Here is a 26,618-nt window from a genome sequence, read left to right on the forward strand (position 1 = left end):
AAATACAGAAAGGATCCAAAATGGAAGTCTTTAACGATCAGCCTTTTCCCATTCTTTCGATCTTTTGTTCATATTGCCACTATTTCTTTCTGCTAGCAAACAAAAGCCAGGTTCCAATCAGAAGTATCAGTTTTACAGGTTCACCACAAATTTACTGCCAACACTTTGCCGCAAAGCTCATTTGCATAAGGAAATATGATTTTGCAGTAAATGTGTGGCAAACTTCGCCTCACAGGTTCAGCAGAAGGGCAGATGACACACACACACACACACACACACACACACACACACACACACACACACACACACACACATCTTTGCCTGTAAACATGATTCAGTATCAGACTTTCCTCATGAATAACATCCAGTCAGTCTTACGGCTCTGGGACTCCTGACTGCTGAGATCAGCATCGATACAAGACGGCAAAGTCAGGAAGAAACAGCGTTTCCCAAAGCAGAGACGAGATCCGTGCATGCAGTTCCCTTAATCTCGAAGCGGCGTGTGAATTTCCAGAGCGAGTCACAGCAGGTAAAAGGTCAAGTGGGATGACTAGAACATCCCGTCTAAGCACTTGACACAAACAGCCGAGCGCAGCGCTGATCCAATACGCCTAACGCATCCCTAAACTCTGCCTTTCATTTGTTTTGACATTTACAAAGCATTTAAAACCAAACCCCCAGTCATGGAACTTCTCCCAGTTAAATGCAGACCGCACACTTAGTGCATGGTGATGCAAGGGTCAGATCGGTCAATGCCTTGACCTTTTTCAGCAGTGAAATACATTCATTGGTGGGACAGATAGAATGGCTACTGGCCCTGTGACGGGAACTGATGTCTTCAGACCTGCAAGAGACGGGGAGGGAAAAGGAGGCGACACAAATGCACCCTACGAAAAGAACAGAAGAGATCAAGGGCGGGAGGAAAGCAAACCTTTTCACCATGTCCTTGAAATACAAGCTGCAGGAAGCTAGAACATTTTGATGGACTTCAAACTCTTTGCCTTCAACAATTATTTTCAGGTCTGTAAACTCTTTCTCTCGCCGCTGCAGGTTCAATTCCTTCAACATTTCTGTAGAACAAGAGAAAGAAGAGAAACAGTGATTTTGGGACCTTCTGAGATCCAAGCACAACAGCATATGATGACAAAACCAATCATTATCAGAAGAAAAACAGGAAATGATGTGTTTGTGCAAGTAAAGGGCTGGAATGGAGGAATAAAACCACCAAGCATGAAGGAAAAGCAACAACAGAAGTGAAGGGCAGAGGTCAGCGCTCAACTTCTTCAGTATGATGTCCACAGCTTTGATTTAAAGGAATACTTCAGCCAAAAATGAAAATGCAATGCTTATTTATTTATTTATTTATTTTCACCAAAATGTCATTGTAAACCCTTCTTTCTGTTCTTTTCAGACATTTCATTTTAGGATGAACTATTCCTTTTTACAAACAAATGGAATGATTTAGAAATGTAAGGTTTTAGAAATAAAAATTCCATTCACATTCTTCATGTCATGTATTATTATTACTATTATAATAACTCAAAATAAGCTTTAGTCACACACACACACACACACACACACACACACACACACACACTGATTACTGCAGTATAATTATATTTGAATACTATATACACATCTTTATTTTAATACAACCCATTAACAAAATTACAGTAATTTATGTAATTGCATTACAGTAATTTATGCTTTCATTGTTATCTTTCTTTCTTCATATATTTGTATTCTTTAGTAATTTGTTATAACTCAATAACTATGATGTATACACCTGTATAGACTTATGATGAGCTGAGTCTAATGATACATAGACAAAGTCGATCTAATGCAAAGTCATTGTTTTTATTAAATAAATGAATGAAATGAATTCATAAAGTCAGTGTTACCATGGAAACAGAAACTACTGCAAAAGAGAACAATAGCTGCTCACTCACAGGAAGTATTTGGAATTATGTAACCATGCACACTCAAGCTGGACATCTGTATATTTTTAAGATAAAACATCCGATGCATTTATTAAATAGCTGTTGTACAACAGTTTTGATTTCATAATAATGCTTTAGGGGATTTATTTTGACCTATAAAGCCCTGGACTGTACGTTTGCACTTTTTTAAATGGTATTGTGATTAAGCTTGAACCTGGTCGCTTTGGTTCAACTCTTTAATGAAGAATGTTCTGACATCCCTGTGGAGATACTGAACGGGAAAATACTTCTGAAACTGAGTCCATCTGACCTCGAACAACATCTGCTAAACCAACACTGCCTCTAAACGAGATGAGACACCATGAGGACATGAAGAACACCCAGCTTGGGAGAGAAACTGAAGAATACAGATATAGAGAGAGAAAGGCTCATAACTGCAATCAAACTTGTTAATGTTTTATTTTAAAGATAAGCTGGTGTTTCATTTTTGAAAGATATGTTTACTGCATTAAAATGGGATTGCAATACAGTAATGAGAATATAGTGAAAATCTACATTTTTTAAAATGAAGAAACTTCATTTATTTAAAAAGTAAAACATCAGAGTAAAGAACGATAGTGATTATATATATATATATATAAAATATGTTCTTTTAATTGGCATTAAAATAAGTGTTTCTGTGGCTCAAGTGGTAGAACATCGCGTTAGCAGCGCAAGGTTGTGGGTTCGATTCCCAGGGAACTCGTTAGTTAAAAAAAAATATATTCAAAAAGTTAGCCTGAATGCACTGTAAGTCACTTTAGATAAAAGCATCTGCTAAATGCATTAATTTTATTTCATTTAAAATAATGTCACAGGACAAAAAAAAAAAAAAAAAAGACTTTAATTAAATAAATAAATAAATAAATATATAAAACATAATAATTATAAATGATTGTTATTTTCAGAAAAATAAGCTTTGTATGTGCATATAATTATATTTTATAAATATATAAATAAATATGAAGCCTATTTTTCTGAAAATAATCATTATTTATAATTATGTTTTGTCTAAATATAGGTTTATAAATAAATATGTTAAGTCATTTAATTTAAAAATATTTAGGCATTTAGCAGACACTTTTATCCAGTGCATTCAGGCTATCAATTTTTACCTATCATGTGTGTGTGTATATATATACACACACACTTTTTTTTTTATATACAATTTAACTGGTAAACATTACAATGTTCTCCAGAGATGGTCTTTTCAGGTCCACGATTAGTCCAAAACTTCCTCATGTCCAGGAAATTACACTCATCAAATTCTAATTATAAGGTGAGTATATGCATGAGTCATACCTGACACGATGTATGTATAATTAATCATCTCCGAACCCAAAGCGTAATGATTTTATGTGCTGGAAAAAACTTTTTCACCTCCCAAAGCCCCTGAAACAGCAGGACGCCGTGATCACGACAGGTATTCATGACTAATAAGAAGAAATGACACAAATAACAGCTGATATACGACCAGACCCAATTCTGTGCAACAAAGGATATTACGCTTCTGAAAATAAACACATTCAAAGTCATTTCTGCATTTCATGTGCTGGCTTTCTGTGCAGTCGTTTGAATAATTGGCTTCATTAGAGCAACACGTCACACGCCTCTGACAGCTGTTCCACAGACGTCTGACAAACTAATAAGGAAAAGGACATACGATTATCTGCCTAAAATGTTCTCTATTAATTTGAGCCAGGGATAGCAAGGATGGCAGGAAATTATTCTCTATTTAAGTGGGTCAGTGTTCTCTGGAGAAGACCATAATCATAAAATAGCACAGGGCAATCTAGCGGGACCAGGAAGGGAGATTTTAAAGAAAAATTAATGCATTTGTAATTGTTATTAACATTTGGGCATGAATCATTTGTGTTAAAACACACTCCATTTAAACCTGGAAATAAACTTTTTAAAACTGAGGACAAAGAAAAGCTAAGGCATAAAAAATAAACAAAAAAAAAAAAAGGCACAATTTTTAGATCATTTATCAAACACAAGCGCATTTTGTGACTTTGTTGCTCCTTCCGAAGCACAAATTCATGAACATCAGCTCCGCATCAAAAAAATAACTTGCTGTATATCCATAACATTATCCTTGGGGATTTTAAATGGATTTCATGTAAAAATGTTGTAAATTATATTCAGTTTCTTGCACAGCCCAGTTGTTTCGCTTCATAAGACCTTAATATATCATTAAGAGCCATGCAGAAACATTTTGTCTTGCCTTTGTATGCTTTATATAAAAAAAAAAAAAAAAAAAAAAAAAAAAAAAAATTCACCATTATCTTAGCTGGCTTGAGAGTCGGTACATTTTTGAGTGAACTGTCCCTTTAAGGCACTGAATTTTCTTTGTGTTTACATTTAAAAAGCATAAAGACACTTCTGAACGGCTCAAGAGCGTTACACTGTGAGATGCGAGAACAAATACATTCATCCGATTCAGTCTGCCGCTCCTCTAAGAGCACTTTCCTCTCTCGGTGGAACTGGAAAGAATGCCGAAGCTCGTGAAATGTGTCCTTCCAGAACAAAAGAGCTGTGAATCGATAACAATAGAGCTATAGATATGGGATGAGGAGTTCTCGAGCGTGATCTCTGGCAGGCCACACACACCGCTAAGGTCAGAATACATGCATATAAACCAGAGCTATCTCAATGAGGCTATTGTACCATCTCTTTTTTTTTTTTTTTTCTCAGATTAAGTCAAGCACGCAGCTCTTGATGCGAGAAAGAGGAATTTAAGATTGCTTATTTTTCTGCATATGTCAATTACAAGTTCATGTTGACTCATTCATCAGTGCACATTTTTCTCAGTGTTTGCCTTGGTAATTTTTCCATTTCTGATGGATGACATCAGGTATTCATAATTAACAATAATACAAATTTAAACAGTAAAAAAAAAAGAAAAAAAAAAAAAAAAAAAAAGTTATTAAGCAGCAAATCAGTCAATTAGAATGATTTCTGAAGGATCATGTGACACCGAAGACTGAAGTAATGATGCTGATGACATGCCTGCCTTGAGAGGTTTGGCTCGACATGCAGCAGCACGGTCTCTGTCTGGCACAGGTGAAATAATTATAATGCTGAAGGTGAGGTGATTTCTTCATTAAATAACTGATAAAGTAATTTGAAAAATTTCTCTCTGAGACATCATTTCACAAACAGCATGAATGAATCACAGAATGAATGAATGAATCACAGCATCAAATCACATCACGTCTGCACTATAAGTGAGCTGCATGCTGCACGGTCGACACAGAAATTGTCACTTGCACTATCGAGAAAGTGTCACATCGTCACTGAAGTTTAAAAATTGAATTTTTTCTTTTTAATTCTTGCCAGTGTTTGACCATTCAACTCTCACATGCTTTCCTGAAGACCGTGCGCTCATGCACACTTGCAGCGCACACACATAATAATGCCAGGTTCATATTACTCCATTTGCAGTGCGTATTTTTCTGCACTCATGATAATGGATTAAAGCGTTCACACTGCACACACTGGCAGTGCGTTTAGGAGCGAGGGTCTGCACAGATCATTTCCAAACAAAGTCTATTTTTTGCTGCGCTGCACGCGCTGAATTAATAAAGTAACAGCGGATTGTTTGTGGTAAATATGCATTGATACAAAAATTTTGTAATTGCACCATAAATGCATATAATTAAAGTCTACTGCCAGTTTTAAAGGAAAAGAGCACTTTTAGATAAACAAGGCAATAATTTTAAAGTTCTTAAAGTTCTTTTTGAACCGCAAGATTGCTTGTGATAAAGATTTAAATGCAAAAGAAAAGGCAGGAGAGCTGACTGTTTCGGTCAATGGTAAGTTTTAATTTAGAATGTTTGTGATAACGTGAGAAAAGTAGTTAAAATGTTTTGCTTTAGCAACTTAATATATAAAGTAAATGCAAAGGTAAAAAGCAATGAATAATTGATGAACGTCTGTATTACTGTACTGGCTAAAAAAATAATTAAAATGCATTTTAAGTAACAATGTTTGGATTTAAAATTAAAATAATGGACAAATGTTGTGTTTGTGGTAAACAGCCCTGGATCAGGAGCAGACTCCAGTGTGAAGGCACAGTCCGAGCTGCTTCTGTACCACACATGGACTACATACACATGTGTGAACCTCACCTCATCTACAGCTCACAAGATCAGGCTTGCACGGTGTAAGATAATGTGCAACAATTACACGATTGTAAAAAAAAAAATACAGTGCATGATCAAACATTTAGGTAAGATAAATATATATTTTTAAAAAGGACCTCCACCCCTCAAATGAAAAAAAAAAAAAAGTCACCTACTGTAACGAAATTCAGGCCCTGAATAAATGTCTAAAAATCTTGATTGGATCATCACTATTAACAGTTCTACATGATAAAAAGAAGACTGTAAATAGATCGGCATCTGTGATGGTTGTATAACTGCAACATTAGATGAAAATACAACAACGTCACCAGATTTTTACAGTCACAAATGCACAAAAAAATGAAGCCGCTTTTTCTCTTTAAGATTTGTTTTGGTAGCATCACATCACTTTGAAAGGGAAGGCAACTTGCGTCAGTACTTTTCATGCTGAGCTTCAGTCTACCAGCACTCAAAACTGTAAGTTTTACACACATTTGCAGATGCAAATACTTGACATGCATGCAAACAAACCTCGGCAGTCAAGGGGGGTGATATTAAAACAGATGTAGGACTATTCATGTAGCTGCTATCTACATGTCAAAAGTAACTTTAACCAACTTTCTCAAGATTCTCTTCAAATCCCTGCTCTGCCATCGCAGTAGTTTGCCTGAAAGAGAAAGAGACTGCAGAAGAAGACAGTTTATGCTAATGATTGCTATACTGTCCCTTGTGGCAATGCTCAGAATGTGACTTGTAGTCACGCTGCATTAGGAATTGGGTTCAGACATGTTCAGAAAGCAATAATGCATGAAATTGAGCTTGTGTGGCTAGAAGCATTTCACTTCACAAACTCAAAATGACCAAATCACACATAACCGAAGTCTCAAAAAAAAAAAGATATCCACACACACACACACACACACACACATATATATATATAAATCAAATCAATGCTGTTATTTTGAACTTTCTATTCATCAAATAATTATTACAAAATATTACACGGTCTTTTCAACATTGATGATTCAACAATTCAACTCAGTGGTGCATTGCATTATGTGCTGAAGTTTAATTCCAAATGTTAACTCTCTAACTCTAAATAGAAACAATAATAATGTAACATGACCTGGCAAAAAGACTGCTAAAAATCAGTGCACCTTATCTAAGTCAGGGCACTAATCACTGTTTCTGCAGCAGGATGAGGTCAGATTGTGATGGACGTCTCTCCTCTTCTCGGAGGAGAGGAGGAGCAGATCAAGCTGCATGGAGCAGCTTTTACTGTTTAGAGAGATAAAGCCGTGATAATTCATCCTAAACCTCCCTTGTCAGAGATCCCCTTCCACACTGAAGCACACGGGGCTTGATAAACAGAGATGGAGGTTAGAAATGAAAACTGGACTGAACTATGGTTTCATGAAGCAGACGTACTGTATGGTTTGGTTTTAAAGAGAAAATAAGCAAGGCTTCACATCTTCAGACATTCAATTGACAGAAAAATCTATAATGATTTTTCAATTTTCCAACTGAAAAAGTCCAATAGCACCAACAGCTTTATCCCACACAGTGTTCTGCAACTCAAACAGCAGAGCACCAAGGTCAGTGGATTGATTCCCATTAAATGCAAAAATATAAAAAGTATACATTGAATGAAAAGCAAGTTACTTTGAATAAAAGCATCTGCCTAATGAATGCATGTAATGCAATAACCCAAGAATCCCATTCAATAGCACATTATCCTTCCTTATAGATCAGTTCTGGCCAAATCTTTCAAATCTACATTTTCATTTAAAATATTTGTGCACAAGTCCATCCCTACAGCGGAAATGTTTCCTTTGGACGCCATTAGTTTGCATTCAGCTCCTCCTGCATTGTATCAGATTACTTGCTTTCTCAAATGCACTTTGTCTCAATCTATGTCTGAAGAATGGCAAAACACAGCAAACATTTAGGCATCTTTCTATTTCACAGTGCTACTCAAATCCTGGGGTCTGCATCACATTTCTAATATCTTCTAGTTTCAACAATCCGTCTGCTGGCATCAGGTGTCCTTGAAAACATCCACCACTTTTACTGTAACAAATATTTTTTTTGCAGTTAAAAAATACAACTTTATTAGAGTATGTTGGAGTTATTATTTGAGTTTCTACTTCAAAAATTAATGTTCAGTTCAGTGTGTTGCCATTTCTTTGTAATTATTTGTGAAATTGACTAGCAACTCCTGAGTGAAAATGTATTGATATAAACCCAACACCATTTCTTTTAGTTAATCAAACTCTTCTACATGCAAAAAATCAGTTTTTGATGCCATTTTCTCAAAATGACGACTTAAATCCACCAATGTCAATCCTACACCAATTTCTTAGGTTATTCAAACAGCTTTCTACATTCAAAAAACAGATTTTTTTTTTTTTTGATGCAACTCTGTGCACAAGTTTAAGTGCACAAGCTTAAAGTTCTTCAGCCTTCCTAAAATCTTTAAAGCAAACTCACAGTCAGGTCTAATACTAGTACAAAACACCACATTTTCAAAAACCATTTGTCATTTCTGTTGACATGAAAGAATACTCCCTACTGTCCAGTTCTTATTAATCTGTAAATGTAGGTAGAAACTGCCAATATTTAATGAACAAAGTCTTTGGCATCTTATTTCCCATCATCCCATGAAGCAATTACAAGCAGATAAATGGGCAGCAAACTCGTCTTATGTCCTCTTCTCTTCAGAAGATTAATACCTTACGTGATTCAACAAGACATTCAATACAGGGAGACAGAAAAATAGATTTCTGCCTGTATCTGGCTAGAAAATCAAGGTAATCTGAGAGCTTTAGGGCACACAATAACTATATACTGGTTTCTTTTGAATAATCTTATTGCATTTTTTATATGGAATAATATAAAGAACGAGAGTCCAAAAACACAGAAGGAGAAAAGTTGAGACGTACTCGAGTTACATTAAACGCTACAAGTTTATTTCCAGTAATAAATCATTAGCTATGGTACATTAAACTTGCCTGTCCCAACTGTATTGATTTATTAACTGAAATTCATTTACACTATATTTACATAAGGTTTCCATTTATATGGAAATTATTTCTGCCATTTTAGACCCAACAATTTTGTAGAAGCATCCACTACCCCGTAAATCTACGTGATCTTAACTGTATTTCCTGGTTGCAAGCTAATTCATAAATCATTAGGAACTTGCGCTGGTTGGGTAGGAAAGAAAAAAAAAAAAGAAAAAAAAGAAAGGCAATCCAACCCGACTCGTCTCGTCTTGAGGATGTTGATGAATGGGGGGATTTTATTGAAAGTGAAAAGCAACGAAGTAAAAAAAATATTCAAGATCATCAAGTTGTGCAGGTCAAAGATAGCGAGCAATTCTTTCAGAGACTAAAGGAGCACAACAAAACATTATAATGTCCAGGAAAACTTGTGGCTGTAATATAATTTACCTTTGGGATGCCAGGGGTCTGTGAATTCGTATTTCCCCAATCCGACCGTTCTCAGCATCTGCAGGCTGTTGTTGGCGGTTTCCTGCTGGCCGTTCGTCATCGGCCCATTGGTGGGCAGCGCCGAAGAGCTCATGGTGGCGGATTGCACCATGGGATGAGTCAAGTGGCCATTGCCCACCACCGTGTGGACGGGATGGGCGACCTGGCAGACGCTGGGCATTGTAGGCAGGCCGCCGATGGCGAGGGATTGGCTCTGGACATTGAGGACCATGTTAGTCATTGGCTGTGAAGGATGCTGTGGGAGTTGGTAGTGTGTGGGTAATTGTGGATGGGGGGTTTGGAGCACCGGGGTCACACCGACGATGGGTGCTTGGACAGCCGTGACCTGACTGTAAGCTGGCGCCTGCGGCATAGCGTATGTGTGTGCCAAGAGTCCAGCCTGGCTGACGGCAGCAGCGACTTGAGGAAGCCATAGAGGAGCTGCAGAGAAAGAAACACATGGATGCATGTGATATGACGATATTAGATTGTGAACTATTAAAATGTCTCCAAGGTCTGCCTTTACAGGGGGAGCATTAGTGTCATGCATCAATACACATTTGACCTAAATTTTGCCACACTTTTGAGGGCGGGCAGGCGGACGGACGGACGGATGGATGGACTAAAATCGAATGGAAGATAGATGGATGGACTAAAACGGATGGATGGATGGACAGATGAAATAAAATGGTTGGATGGACAGATGGACTAAAATGGATGGATAAACTAAAAATCGGATGGATGGATGGGACGAAAATGGATGGATGGATGGATGGAAGGATGGAATAAAATAGAGGAAGGATCTAAAATTGAATGGAAGATGGATGGATGGATGAACTAAAATCGAACGGAAGATGTATGGATGGATGGACTAAAATGGATGGATGGAAAGATGGCCTTAAATGGATGGATGAACTAAAATCAAATGGAAAATGGATGGATGGATGGTTGGACTAATATGGATGAATGAACTAAAATCAGATGGATGGATAGATGGATAGATATATGGAATAAATACTTAAATTTATTTTGGCCATTTTCCATCCACTCGTCTGAAACGACATATTTTTGAAAAGCCAAAAAGCCCAAAACTGACCAGTGCACATTTTGTTTCTTTCTTTTACTTCATTTGTCTCACTGTTTGTAATGTAAATATTTGTTTATACTTTAAAAACAAATATAACATTTATGGCTATACATATTTTAATAAAGATAAACAATTAAGTAAAATTAAATCAAATTAACCTGAAATAAGATTTTGTTCATATCTCCCACCCCTACATTGGCCTAAATAGTCTGTTACTCCTTATTCTTTCTTGTTTTGTTTTCTCGGAGGGCTATATTTTTACACAGGGAAGTTGGTTTGGCTACTGATCAGTAATTTGCTAAATAGTTTTGAAAACCAACATGAAAAAGAATCATAATAAGATTGTGGATCGTTTTCCGACATTAAAAAAATATGCTATGATATTTTTCCCATAGCCGATGCCTAATTTGAAGCCACTTTGAGTAATCCATCAATCCATGCACACATGAAAATATAACGAACAAGAGGTGTTATGGCAGCGCTGTTGGCTTTGCTTTCAGCTCTTTACCTGCGATATCTTTCTCCCTCATCTGTTTTGCGGGCGGCTCATCCGTGTCCCAGGGCGTGGACTGGTTAATGGGTGTTTGCCCCCAGCGGACGCTATTAGCCAGGACCTGGCCCTGAGTCTGCGATTCCACCGCTGGGTGCCCAGAGACCTGTTTCAACGAGAGGAACATCTCAAGTAAACAGACCAGCCTTTAATTACAGTCTACGCTTCCAATTACAGCCCATTTGCCAGACACTGGTACATCATTCCGCTTTGTTAATATTCCATTCCATTCGCTCTTTTAATTACGCCGCTGTTCTAGATTAGAGCCATCAATAATGCAGGAAAATCCAAGGTCGGCCCCCAGCAATTTGACTGGGTGCATGAAAGTGAGATCTATATAGAGAACATTTTACTAATTAATTCTTATCTGCCTCTCATTGACTGTAAATCAAAGGGCAGGAAAGAAGTTTTGCGGGATCGAGGGGGACTTTTAATCACTTCGCTGAAAATAGGAACTAAAATCGAATGGAAGTGGACATGCAAAACTCATTGTCCTATGGAATCCTACTAGTTTCAACATCCACAATATCTAATTTTTCTTAATCCTTTTAAAACATGCTGAATCTACATTGACTTTGTTGACCCAAAACATTAATTAGTTTCCATGCCATTATTTAATGAAATCATGTTTTATTATATGAACATTTACTTTTCCCAATATTTACAGAATAAAAATTCAATTAGAAAACAGAAGCTCAAGAAGCTAACCAGCCAAATATCGTCAGATAAATTAGTTCACTAATACATTTTCTGAATGTAATCTTGCTTGCAATAATAAAATGAATAATACGATTTTATTAAAGATCACATTAAACGGTTAGACAAATAAAATTTATCAAAGCAAGTATTTGGAGCAAAGCTCCATTGCATGGGTCTGTAACAGACAATAATGCATCGCAAAAACAAATGTTGGTAGTACATATAAAATTATATAAATGTATATATACACACATAGCAAGTGTTCAATAATTTAAAATCATTATTCTTTTATATATTTTAAGAAATACAGGTCAGAATTAGCAAGAGTGAGAATGGAACACAAATTCACCCATATGCTGATATTTTATTTCCAAAAAGTTTTTGAAACATTAGATGTTTTAATTGCATTTAATATGCTTTGTGCATACGTGCATTCAATGCTGTCATCAAAATGGGTCATCTCGTATGTCAGTGCAATTAAAAAATGACTGTTCTGCACAATATTTGTGTGCGCCAAAGATAGCAATAAAGCTCTGTTTGTTTATTTTCTTGGAACAAAGCCTTTAATTCATATTCTTCTTTTGTGTCTGCAAAAGATGGATCTTATTATGCCGCTGTCAGAACTCGCTGTTCCATAAGCAAGTTGAAGGAGAGAAAATGTGGCTGAAAATAAGTCTTAAACGTCTTCTTGATTTTATGCTACTTTTATTTCATATGCATTTCAAAACTGTAAATAAAAAGAAGAAAACATAAAAAGATCCCTCTTTAGCATCAAGTGTGGGCTTTGGGTTTGTCAATGCGTTTTTCATTGCCAAGTCTGAAAAATGCAAATTTACCATTCCATCTACATTTCTCATCCCAGTGTGCCATCGCAAAAATGTTTTCAATTTCATCTAAAATTCACCTGACAAAATGAGCAAAATCGCTTCAAACTGTAAACAGTCATAAAGAGCACCAATACAAGTCTTAACATACTTCACATGTCTGACAGTGCAAAGATACAGTTTTTTGTCCATTGCAGATGCACATTTTTGGTTTTAATTTGACCTTTTGTTTAGCCAGCATTTATTCGATGGTATTTTAAAACGCAATTATAATGAAAAACCTTAATAAACATGCAAGGACTTCAAATGTTATGAATGACAGGCGTTATGATTGTGTAGGAATCTATCTGTGGAATTCAGTGCTGGTCTGAGTATCGCTGAATATCATCTGAATACAATTCAAGTCTAAATCATTGATAAGAAGCAAATAAAGAGCTGCACACACTCGGATGATTCACAGGACAAATGGCATGAGATCAAAGAACAAAGAAAGAAGAAAAGGTCAGCAGACATGCAAAGAATACTTATTTATTAACGGCCACACGCTGCAGTGTTAATATATTAGAGCTGAAGGATTCTTTGTAAGCTGCAGGACTGAGCCGGACCTCGTCATGCTTCATATGAATGCCATTAAGAAAATGATTCAAGCGTGTGGAAAGAGCAGAAATCTGAAAGTTCCCTACCACCTGCTTCTCCTCAGAATAGAGATGCATGTTCATATTGCTGACAGGTGGGCGAGCAGTAACGAAACTCACCTGCATTCACTAAAACTTGTCAAAAGTTGTATCTAGAATGTGAGAATGCTGAATAAATATAACATCATGAAGCTGAAATATGTCAAGTCTATTTTCTCCTTACATATGGAGAGCACAGTTGAGAGTGATGAGAGGAAAACTGGAGCATTTGATAAAAATAAAATAAAATGTACAAAAATAAAATATATATAACATAATATATATATATATATATATATATATATATATATATATATATATATATATATTTTTTTTTTTTTTTTTTTTTTTTTTTTTTCAAGTCAATTTTGGTGCAATATCAGCACACTTCAGTTTAAATTAAATTAAATGTAATGACAATTTCAGAAATATTAAAATTATTTTTAAACCAACTTTAGTGGAAAATCAGCACTTTTTATCTGAAATAAATACAATTCTTTGAAACATTCCAACATTATTTTTAAACTCATTTTTGGGAGAACATCTGCAGTTTTTACTTTAAATAAATACTTATCTAATTTAAAACATTTCTTATTAGCCTATTTTGTTCTCAATTTAAATAGTTGTTAAAATATTACATTTGTTAACATTAAAATATATTTTCATGTTTCACTCTTGATTTCGCGGTGATGTACAGACATTGTTTTTGAGATAAATCCACATAAAGCCACCAATTTGTGTTTGAAAACTGTTTGTATTATCTGCAGTGACACAAAGATTTATCCCCTTTATGATACAACGGCTTATGCTTATTTACTGAGCACTATGAGGAAGACGGCAGAAAATAAAAGCTCATCATTTACCATCTTAATAAGACTGACAGGATCATCCAACAAAACCCCCAGCGGACCGGTTTCAGGGTTACAAGACTCTTCAATGTCAAATGAGAGTCTATTGTGTGAGCAGCTGACTTACGCAATCCCTTACATGCTAACCCCAAAATGACACATCTAACCCACTTCACCAGTCGCTGAAGACGTGTTCAACAGCCAGCGGCTAATCGTGTCTGAAGCCGGCCGTGTGAGACAGAGCAAGCGTCGAGAGCTGTGGACAAAACGTTACCTGCAGAACAATAAAACCACCATTTCCAATTATAATTTCCCTTGTGTGCCACGTCAAAAACCTGTGCTATAACACACACCTCCTAGCAATTTAAATACGGACAACATGGCACTCATGTCATGATTATGTACGGATATTAGCTGGAGTCCAGAAACAGTTTTCCGCTCTGTCCCCAGGTGAAGGCCACACGCTTACACTTCCTTGGAAGTAGGTGTTTCGTTTGCTGAAAGTGACCTGCTGGAGTTTTCAAAGTACACCAGAAGAGCAAGTGGAATTACGATTCACATACACTCATCTGCAGCCATCCTGTGTGCGTTCAAACACACTTTCCATGTGCCTGCAGTCACAGCTAAACAGCAAATATGATATTTCTAGGTTCATTTTAGCTGACTTGCCAAAATACTTCCATTTCTGGATTGGTTTATGCATGAAGAGCATCCATGAGGAAACGCTATGCATGCTGCATCTCGCTTTCAAAGTCTGAAGTTAAGAGTTTATGATCAGAATAAAACCAGATGTACAAAATAAACCTGAGCGTTTCAGTTTCTTGCAGAAAGTGACTATATGAAACGCACAGCACTCATGTAAAGCTGCTGTACATGTACTGTAACCTACTCTCCACAAACTCATAAGCAGACACTTTCTATTAAATCTTTAACAGTAAATATTCATGCCATATCATTCAAAAGTTTAAGACTCATTTTTTAAGTTAATATTTTTATTCAGAAAACATTCATTAAATTGATCAAAAGTGACAGTAAAGACATTTATAATGTTCTTTAAAAATCGAAATTAAATAAACGCTGTTCTTCTGAACTTTCTATTCACCAAATAATTCAGCAAAATAAAATACATCACTTTTCCACAGAAATATGAAGCAGCAAAACGGTTTCCTACATTGATAATAATCAGAAATGTTTCTTGAGCAGGAAATCAGCATATTAGAATGATCATTTATATATGTGTGTGTGTGTGTGTGTGTGTGTGTGTGTGTGTATGTGTGTGTGTGTGTGTGAGAGAGAGATTGTAAGGTAAAAAAAAAAATAGTCAACTGTTAAATAAAATAAATCTTACAGACCCTAAACTTCTGAATAAAATAAAATTTATTTTTATATAAAGCACATTATGCTTTACATAAAATCAAAAACAGGGCATGACTTGATTTTTATCTTTTGAAAAAAGGATGCTTAAAAGTAAAACACAACCAGGAAATTGTAAGGAAAGGTTGAAAATAGGGCCGTGCAACGTTTTTGGATGACGGAGATGATACAGACGTCTCTTCAGAGCGAGGTCTCTTTAAATGGCACGTGTTCGTTACTGTACGAGGGCCTGTCAAACAACGACAGCATGCTTCTGCTCATCCTGCATCCGGCGGCGTGTGCACAGGATCACGGCTCGCAGCCAAATAAGCAGTCTCCATTCGAGCGGATGGCTGTCCTCCACTATCCTAATCCACCAGGCGTTGGGCAGCATCGCTCTCCGCCTCTCACAAAGCCAAATACAGCATCCAGACTGTCATGCTCTTATTTGCTATTCCTATCTCTGCTGTCAACACAGAAGCCTCTTCCTCACCCGGCAGAAGCGCTCGCTCCCGCGGCGCCAGCAACTCATGATCCATCATTTGTCAGGACCGTGGCTTGTGAAGTAAGTTTGTGATTCCTTAAGGCTTGCGGCGTCTATAAAAACATCCTCAAAGATGGGAATCTGCGGTGGTCTCCCGCTGATGGGAACCGAGGCAAGCTTTAATAAGAAAGAAGCTTCCCAAGCGCCATGTCTTGCTCTTGTTGACAGAACTCTTGGCCTTTAGTTTGTGCCTTTGGCCGCTAAAGCTTCAGGCCGGAGCGGCTTTAGCGTGAGATGAATTCTGTGTGCGTGCGGCTGCAGATGATTTTTAACAGCAAGGAGACACGGCTCTTAAAGGGTCACGGCCCTCCAGACCTGCAAGGGACACTGCTATATCTGTGAATGACAGGCAGAAACACACGGGTCTCAAAGTCAACGGCCCTATTCTCTGATGTCTGGCTTCACCCAAAAACAGAAAAACAAGAGAAATCAATTCAGTCAAACAGAATTTTTTTAATTGAAGCAGCAAACCAAGGGCAAAATTGGTCATTATACATATGTAACCCTGGACCACAAAACCAGTCATAATGTTTTTTTTGTTTTTTGTTTTTGTAAAAATACACTTCTCAAAAGCTGAATAAATAAGCTTTCCATTGATGTATGGTTTATAAGGATCAGATTATATTTGTCTGAGATACAACTATCTGAAAATCTGGAATCTGAGGGTGCAAATAAAAATAAAAAAATCTAAATATTGAGAAAATCTTCTTTAAAGTTGTCCAAATTAAGTTCTTAGCAATGCATATTATTAATCAAAAATTAGGTTTTGATATATTTACGGTAGGAAATTTACTAAATATCTTTATGGAACAATCTTTTCTTAATATCCTAATGATTTTTGGCACAAGGAAAGAAAATGATAATTTTGACCCATACAATGTATTTTTTGCTATTGCTATAAATATACCCCATCGACTTAATACTTGGTTTGTGCTCCAGGGTCACAAATAAGAAATACATTTCTGTTGAGGGAATCCCAGTTCTTTGCCATGTATCTTTACCTATACAAGACAAAAAAATAAATAAAAATAAATCAAATGCTCCAAACAAACTAGGTATGAAAATGACCTAAAACAGCAACAAAGAAAAAAAAAAGTCAGTTTATTTAGCTATATTGAGTAAATACCAGTTGAGAATCACTAATCGAATTTACTAAGGCCTTCCAAATAGCTTTAACATCTACAGTAATCAGAGAATAAATGGGAATTATTAGTCAAATTAATCATGCAATTAAGGACTAATGAAACGGAGCAGAATTATGCCAACTTATGAGTTGTTTACAGCAGCGTGGCAGACCCCTTGTAATTATCTGTAATATGAATATGAAGTGGTGCAATACAAAAAACATGACGAGCAATTCAAACGATCGCATAACGATGAGAAAATATTCCTTTGCAGGCTCTTCATTTTCTTGTCTGCTCTCGGTGAACGACTGCAGAGTTCAAGAGTCCTGCGTGTTTTGGCATGTTCTGACCGGCCGCTTTGCATAACGCAGTTTCACTAAATCTAAATGAAAGAGCTCTTAGCTGACAAAACGAAACCTTCAGCGGAGCGGAGCTGTTGAAAGGGGTCACGCTACAGATAGCGGCTGAAATACTAAAGCTTTCAGGGCGTCTTGAGAGCGGTCCAGAAACACAAGACAGTCATGATTAGGGGAAGAAATTAAATGGGAGCAGTGTATGAAAGTGTGTTTGAAATGATGGTGGGAAGGCACTCGCACGCTTTCGTTCCCCCTGTAACTCTACATCTGTTGGGAAACTCCAATGACATTCGGCATTCACGACAGAACAAGAGACAGACTGTAGATATACACAGCTCATGTTGTTGAAGGTTCATCACCGTTCATTTTTTGCCCAAATGAACCGAACGGAGAAAACTAATCAGGGTCCAAATCAAACACTTCAAATTAACAAAGTGTGAAAATGGCTTAAAATAACGATGTATAATTATTACAATCACCTTACAAAATAATGAATTTAAAAATTATTTCTCATTTAGTAACTTGTTTAAAAAGATGCCACTCTATTAAATAGCTGTATGAATAAATATTAATAAGTTTATAGTTTTACTGATGATAATTAGTTTCCTAATGTTTTATTTATAGTGTCACCATATTTGAGATCCTTTTTTGAGATTTAAAATAAATAAAAACAAAATAAACACAAATATTTAATTAATTATCTAATTGAATAAGTAAACAAATAAACAATAAGTAAATAAACAAGTAAATAAAGCCTTTTAGTTATATTTAAATACATGAAAAAAAAACATTCTTTCATTTTTTGGCACCATATTTGTTATTAAAAAAATAAAAGTAAAACGTAATAAGTAGTAAATGAATAAAATGATTAAGTTAATACATGTTTCTTTGATTATAACAAATTGTACTATCTGATTGTCACTTTAAAAAGATATTGCCCTATATAAATTATATTGTGTGATAAACAGTGACTTATTTAAAAAGCTACTGCTTCATTATATCCCTTTATTAGTAGCTTGTAGCATAACTACTTTAAAAGAAAAGCCAGACTGTAGTTTAACTTTTCTATTCACTTGTATTGTAATTAGCATATAGCAAAGTTTCAAAAGTAGCTTCACCAACACTTTTGCATTTTAATGAGTCAGAATGTGACAAATTGACCCTTTTGAGTCACTTGACAGCATTTATATCTGCTTCACAAGAGCGGCGACTCTTTTCACAGGATCAAGAAGAAAAGGCCACAAAGCCAATCTTCTCAGTGAGATTCGTAACTTAATATGCAAGCAAATTACTTTAGCACACACTCAATTATTGGCTGCACACGCCACCGCTGAACTCCAGCAATACAATCACAGGATGAATCACAGAAATGCCAATATGCCCATACTTTAAATAATAACATGTTGACACAAAGAAGACTTGGTATGTGGAATAAAAAAAAATGCAGAAGCATATTGCTTTTGACCCCAGACTTCTCTCAGTGTAGACGTCTGTAAATCTAAGATTGCTTTATTCTTTCCCCCCGCCCCGGTCCGGCCCGTCTGCAATATGAAAGCAGGTAGCGGGAGTTTCTTCTTGACACAGATCAATAAGCAGCCTCGCTCTTCTTTATCAGAGATGGCTTGTAGAGATACGCTGGTGGGGGCAGCTGCAGGGCTTTCATGATGGATGACAGAAAAATTGACCCTAAGATCCGCAACCGCACAAGCTTTAATCTCTTTCTTTTGCCGCGAGCGGAGACAACAAACACACGTGGCACGTAATGACGTCACAAAGCTCTCCAACTTGATGTGGCCATCAACAGTTGTGTTTGAAGTGGTCCATCCATGCACAAGGACAAAGAATGCTAAATTCAACAACACAAATATATATAGATACTAAATAAATAGAAATTTATAATTATGCAAATATACTATATGTACCCACATCCTTAAAAACCATTGACAAAATCTACACAAAAGAAAAATAAATAGAAAAAACTAAAATAATATAAACAGAATAAATAAATAAACGCCTTTTACATTCCTATTACACACAGAATGGGTTTCAACAAGCGTTTCATGCAGACTTCATAGTAGGGTTATTACTGTTAACTAAAACTGAATGGAAATAAAATAAATAATAAAACTGATTTTAATTAATGAATTTATAAAATAATCCAGCAAAGTTTAACGGAGATAAAACAATATTTTATTTTAAGGCAAGGCAAAATTTCTCACTTTTATTTAGTTAAACCTGATGTATTAAAATAACTAGGGGTGCACGATATATATATATCGGCCGATCGTTATGTGCATCTCATCAGTAAAGCCTGTTCCCTAATCATCGGTAAATACCATCAGGTGCGTGATTTCACATAGAGCAGCTGCTACTACACAGAACCGTTGTTAACTAACTAGCTGCGCAAATCAACGCTGATAATGAAAGTGGATTTCCGCGGCTTGTCAGTTAACAACGGCTCCGTGTATTAATTGCATCGGTATTCCGATGGAATTTACCACTGATTAGATAACCGGCTTTACTGACGAGATGCGCATTAATCATCGGCCGATATATATCGTGCACCCCTAGAAATAACTTTAACGGAAATAAAAATGGTAAAAAACTATAAAAACAAACAGATAAATTACTAAAACATAAACAAAAATTTATACAAAAAAAGAAAAACATAACTATTAAAACTTATTATTAAAACTATAATAGTACTACAATGTAACCAAAATATCACCGCTTCAAAGTCAGTATCAAATTTACTTTAAAATACAAGCTGCATGAATCATATATGGATACTTTCATGGGCTGCTTTCTCCCTTTTAGACCTTAGCAGTGTAAATTACCATCGACTACCATTGAAGTGGGAACATCTTTCAATTGTGTTTCAGAGAAGAAAGAAAATGATAGCCGTTAGGAATGACATGAGGGCGAGTAAATGCGTCAGAGAAAGCGGCCGCAGGTGTGTTCAGCCCTACCTTAGTCACAGAGGTGGTGCAGGTGGAGGCTAATCGCTTGCAGGTCAGCTCGCTATTGGCCGTGCTGGATGCTCCGGTGACCGGGGTGGGCAGCAGAGAGGGGATGACGGGCAGGGGCAGGAGGCCGGGACGGTTGTTGCCGCTGTTAGGGATGGAGGAGGCAGAGGTGGAGACGCAGCCGTTAACTTTGCCAACGCAGCTGCTGTTGGAGACGCAGCGCTCCCTGCTCTCCCAAACGCTGCGGAAATCCCGCTCGAAACGCTGATGGTACCGCGACATCATGACAGAACGGAGCGGGAGAAAACCTAACAGAGGAGAACAAACGCCTTATATTAACATCTCAAAAAAATTATGGTACTTCACAAACATGCACACACACACACACACACGCACACACACACACACACACACAATAAAGATCAATTATATCAAAGATTTTATATCAAGATCAAGATTATCAGTAGAAAATAATAATACACAGCAAAAATAAGCGTAAAAATCTGTCAGTTGCTAATAAGATAATGTGTGAATTAATAGCATGGTTTCCTCTGATATACAAACGCAAACACACAGTGTCTTAATATAAAGACATGAATCCATGAACATCACCAGCTTTTCACTGTTTAATATGGGAAAAACTAGAGTCAAACACAAACTGAAACTAAAAGTGAAAAACCTTGTTGACAACCCACCAAAATAAAAGTCTGGTCTAACTTGAAGAAATTATGACAGAAATATATCACTATTGTATACGAATTGTATTCTCAAATGACTAAAAATGTTACAATTATTTTTAAGAATACCATACAACCAAAATATTGTTTTCACGCCAGCATAATTTAGTAAAATTTTAGTAAACCACATTTCTAATGAGCTTGGGCTGCAAAATGGATCGCTATGCATTAATAGATCAATTATCAAATTACCATCAACTATACTGAAATAAAAGCCAATGTATTGCCTTCTAAAAGACACCTTTTGCTGCTTTTCTGTGCAAATATTGATGCATGCCATTAACTCTGATTAATGTGATTAATTAATCAGCACATCATATAATTAATCCATTTAACATGATTTAACTGACAGCCCTAATTACAACAATAAAACATCTCCTGATCTCTTTTTGTATCTGCTGAAATCTATAAGTATTTTTAAGATCGAATGCATAACACTTTACTATAAATTTATATATTAATAAATGAAATCTCTATCATGTGTGCTGCTCCACCTCATCTTTAAATTCACACATAATTGAAATTCAGACAGCTTTAATGTTAAACTAGATAAATGTGTTGCATCATTCTGAAGGTGTTAAACATATTTAATTAATCTTATTATAAGTTCTGTTTGGCAGCCTTTCTTCAAAAGACACCACTGGCTGGAAACTCTGAAAGCACTGAATAGATTCAGATATGAGAACTCAGGGTCTGGTCAGCATCTCTATCGTCTGCCTTTAAATTCAGCACAAAAGATGGGAGGTCACATGTTGTCTAGAGAGAGGAGATAAGCAACTGCTTTACAGATCAATCCAGACATGATGTGTGACAGCAGCACAAAAAAGCAATGCTGAGGCTGCTAACAGAAACTGTGTAAATGAACATGTTTAGTGAATGTAAATCAATTTTGTGTGAAAAAGACATGTCAATCAATCTATGGGTCAATTCTAAGGCTAAAATTGATTTAATTGTTATTATTATTATTATTAATTAATATATTTATATATTTAACCCTGAAACATACAGAACTACCAAATATTGCTACTTACTATGCAATCACATAATAATTGCTGTTAATAATGTTCACCGTCTGGTTGGCTATGTCTTGTATTAATGTTTCTGAAAATTCCTGTCATACGCACACAAACTGACAGTCACCACTTATAAGTTACTACTAAATATTGTAGAAACTTAATTTTCTGTAAAGTTGTTTTGCAATGTTTTGCATCGTAAAAAGCGCTAAATGAACTTGAATTGTATTGAATTACAATATAAATGTAAAATATAATTGATATCTAATTTACTTAATATATTATGTTCCTTAATCCTTATAAGAAAAATGTAAATATAAAAATGTTTTGCATTTGTTAGTTTTCTTATTTAATCAAAGTACAAAAATGTAAATGTTTTTAAACATTTAAAATTTTATTTATACTTTTATCATATTAGATTTATATATTATAATAACATTTAAATCTAAAATAAATGTTTTTATATGTTAAGTATATAACATGGACAAAAGTCTAGTAAACACTCGTTTAAAAAAGTTAATCATCCAGTCATGCATAGTTATCTGCCTGTGCAAGTAAGCTTAAAATCAGATAATCACTAATCAATATTTCATACCAATAATAGGATGAGCATATCTGATGATAAACAGATTAGATTATTCATTAGTACTTCAAAGGTTCTTCCACACAATAACTGACCTTCCTTATTAATGTAAACTACTATGACCAAACTGTCAGTTTCATTCATTTTGATTTGTGTTTGGTTATAATGATGGTTTCAGAACACATCCAAAGTATCAGGAGATCTGATATAGATATATATATTTAATACTGTCAAAATGACAAAAGATATCAAGTTAAAATGTTTTACACTGTATTTCAATATATAATGTGACCCTGGACCACAAAACCAGTTGTAATGGTCAATTTCTCGAAATTTAGATTTATACATCACATGAAAACTGAATAAGCTTTGCCTTGATGTATGGTTTGTTAGGAGGACAATATTTGGCCGAGATACAACTATTTGAAAATCTGGAATCTAAGGGTGCAAAAAAAATCTAAATTATAAGAGAATCACCTTTAAAAAGTTGTTCAAATTAAGTTCTTAGCATTGCATATTACTAATCAAATAATATCTTCATGGAACATGAGCTTTACTTAATATCCTACAGATTTTTGACATGAAAGAAAAATCGATCATTTTGACCCATAAAATGTATTTTTGGCCATTGCTACAAATATACCCCAGACAGACTTCTGTGCTCCAGGGTCACATCTGCCAATTCAAATGCACATTATTCATGCACTTCATTCAAATGCATACTTAGTTTAAAGAATCAATGGCAGGTTTAGAGCCGATACAATGTGACACAAAAATAGAATAATCAATCATTTATCAGAGACTTCTGTTGTTCTCTTTTTTTTTTTTTTTTTTTTTTTTTTTAAGTTTTTAAGTTTTTCAATTTATTGTTTAATTTTCGTGTTACCCAAAAATGTAAATGATGGACTCCCAACTCTTAATGATTTTCCTTCTGAAGCTTAAATTAGAAATTATTAACACAATGTCTTAATGCTTACATTTTAAGTATATTGTAAAAATAATGAATTTATAATAATTGGCTTTAATTGCAATTTAAAAAGTGCATTAATTCTTAAATGAGTTTGGGACCTTGAGCTTGGGAATAGCGATAAACATTTAATATTCTACACAGTTGGCTATAAATGTTGAAACGGAGACTCGTGCTTTGACAATGATTATTTCATTTCTGCACTGCACAGGAAAACAAAGGCCAACGATGATGGAAAACAAGGAAAAATTGTATGCGACACAGAATCAACTCCCTGGGAATTCCACAACGCATGCATTTTTCCACAGCCTTTTAAACTCGAGCTGCAGGATTGGATCCAGCAGTTCAAACAGCTGGAATAAACCTCGTACGGCTGAACATATCTCTGACATGTGGATAAAAACAGGCAGGAGAAGAAAAAACTATAGGTGTTGCTTCATTTGTATCTCATGCCCAAGCTCTAATAAGGTGAAATATGTCAATTAAAGGATCAATGTGGAAAAAAAAACAATGACACACATATAGCTTTGATATAATGAAGAGGCTTTTTTAAATATACTGTATGCAGCAGCATATCATCTTATTGTTCTCTGCTTCAGTTCCACCTCTGCTTTTGGACATATAAAGATACCTAATGAGCTATAAACATTTCAAATCCATCAAGAACAGAAAGAGAGATAAAAGCATTTTATTATATCTGGCGTTCACAAATCATAAATTCAAAAGTTCCCGTGCTTACGCTAAGCTTTGTATAAAAATAAATGAGCAAGAGAAGGCATTCATATAATGAAAAACAGGCAAAATAAATCCCTGCATATATTGAACATTTCAAACGCATCTCATCCAATCATAAATAACTGAAAGTATTACAGTCTGTAATTCACATTTCACCTTTTATTTCTGATAAAAACCACGCTCTGCTAAGTTTTCCATTTATGATCTAGATTCAATCTCTCCCGTACGCGCCTCACAGATCAATTCATTCATTCCGCCACTTGAGACGAAATCCTGTCATGTGTGAACAATGCAGTGAGAGAAATATCCCAACATGTGCTCTGGCACAGCAACACCCAAAAACCAAGGACTTTCAGATGCACTTGAACCCTCGTTTTTCTAATTCTGGCTTGAGAGGAGAAGCATTCGCTACAGTGCTGGTAAAAACACTCCTGGTGTACTTTACCAGAAGAACAGACTCTTGAGACTCTTGTTCATGTGAGAAGGTAATAAACCCACAGAAGACTTTGGAAATACTGGGAGAAATGTCAAATCAAGTCAATATCAAATGGTTTTATGTTTGCAAACACCACTTTAAATCTCATCACTGAGGTTCCTCTAATGTGTGAGCATGTTTCCCTATAAATCTAATTTATTTTATTTTATGAGATGAAATTACACATCAAAAGATCACAGTTGAAGTTGACTGACAGTTTAATTGTCTGTTAAAACCTCATTTTAATTGTATGCAATAATTACAATATTGAAGCAGAGAAACAGGATGGGATTTCAGGGCTCAGATAAAAAGTAGTAACAAACTAAACCCTCATTATAAATATACGAGTTCATATTATGCAAGGATTTCCAAAGTATTCCAATGTATAGGCAAGGTTTTGAGGTTTTAAGAAAATATTGGTAGAGGCACATTTTTCCAATGAGCCAATGCTGCCATTCCTAAAAATTAAACTGCAGAAACACTCATGTAGAAATTACCATAAGAGATCACATATGTATATCTCAAATTATCACCAATTTCACATTAATATTTGATTACCACATTACACAGAGCTTAGCCAATCGTAACAGAGCTCATTTGCATATAGGAGGCACAGAGTCAAAACCAGCCTTTTTAATTTTAAGAACACATTTCTCAAAGTCTGTTTTACCCAATTGTTATTTTAGTATAATTGCTATACTATTAACATGTATTAAGTTATTTTGATGTTTTCTGTAATTTGGTTGCCGCCCCCCCCCCCAGGTATGTCTATGTAGTGTTTACTAATTATTTCAGTTGTAATTTAATCAGTACTTGAGCTTACACTAACTAAAAATGATGAACAGCTGAAAAGAAATTTGTTTTTTTATTTTATTTCAGCTAACATCTATTAAATACCAAGGAAGGAACACAATTTTTTTTCATAGTTTTAGCTTTAGGGGTAACACTTTAGAATAGGGTTCCATTAGTTAATGTTAGTTAACTACTTTCGTTAACATGAACTAAGCAAGAACAATTCTTCTAAAGCATTAATAAGTCTTAGTTCATGTTAATTTCAACATTTACTAATGCATTATTTAAATCAAAAGTTGTGCTTGTTAACATTAGTTAATGCACTGTGAATTACCATGAACTAACAATGAATAACTGTATTTTCATTAACTAACATTAACGAAGATTAATAAATACAGTAATAAATGTATCATTCATTGTTTGTTCATGTTAATTAATACATCAACTAGCATTAACTATTGGAACCTTATTCTAAAGTGTTACCGCTTTAGGTAACACCCTTTAATATATACGCAGTCCCCCACTATTTTCAACACAAGCATATCTGTAAACATTACAGAGTTTAATAGATGCTGTAAAACCAGAATGATCCAAGAAATATCACAATGCATATAACAAATCAAATGCACCTCACTTCTTTTCCTCTTTTCTGTCACCTCTGACAACCAAAGGCATACAAATCAAGAAAATCACT

General features: G+C 35.4%; 1 protein-coding gene across 2 annotated transcripts in view; it reads right to left on the reverse strand.

Moving 5' to 3' along the window:
* LOC113071775 (kelch-like protein 29) overlaps nucleotides 1–26,618 on the reverse strand; it is a 99,802-nt gene that overhangs the window by 57,699 nt on the left and 15,485 nt on the right. For both annotated transcript variants that reach the window (XM_026245078.1, XM_026245079.1), the window contains exons 3-6: nucleotides 20,626–20,930; nucleotides 11,193–11,340; nucleotides 9,559–10,038; nucleotides 932–1,070 (exon numbers count right to left, since the gene is read on the reverse strand). In XM_026245078.1, the coding sequence (XP_026100863.1) occupies nucleotides 932–1,070; nucleotides 9,559–10,038; nucleotides 11,193–11,340; nucleotides 20,626–20,907 (1,049 nt within the window). In that variant the 5' untranslated portion in view covers nucleotides 20,908–20,930. The remainder of the gene's footprint in view (nucleotides 1–931; nucleotides 1,071–9,558; nucleotides 10,039–11,192; nucleotides 11,341–20,625; nucleotides 20,931–26,618) is intronic.

This window comes from Carassius auratus, unplaced genomic scaffold (genome assembly GCF_003368295.1).
Source record: "Carassius auratus strain Wakin unplaced genomic scaffold, ASM336829v1 scaf_tig00008123, whole genome shotgun sequence".
NCBI classification, from domain to species: Eukaryota; Metazoa; Chordata; class Actinopteri; order Cypriniformes; family Cyprinidae; genus Carassius; species Carassius auratus.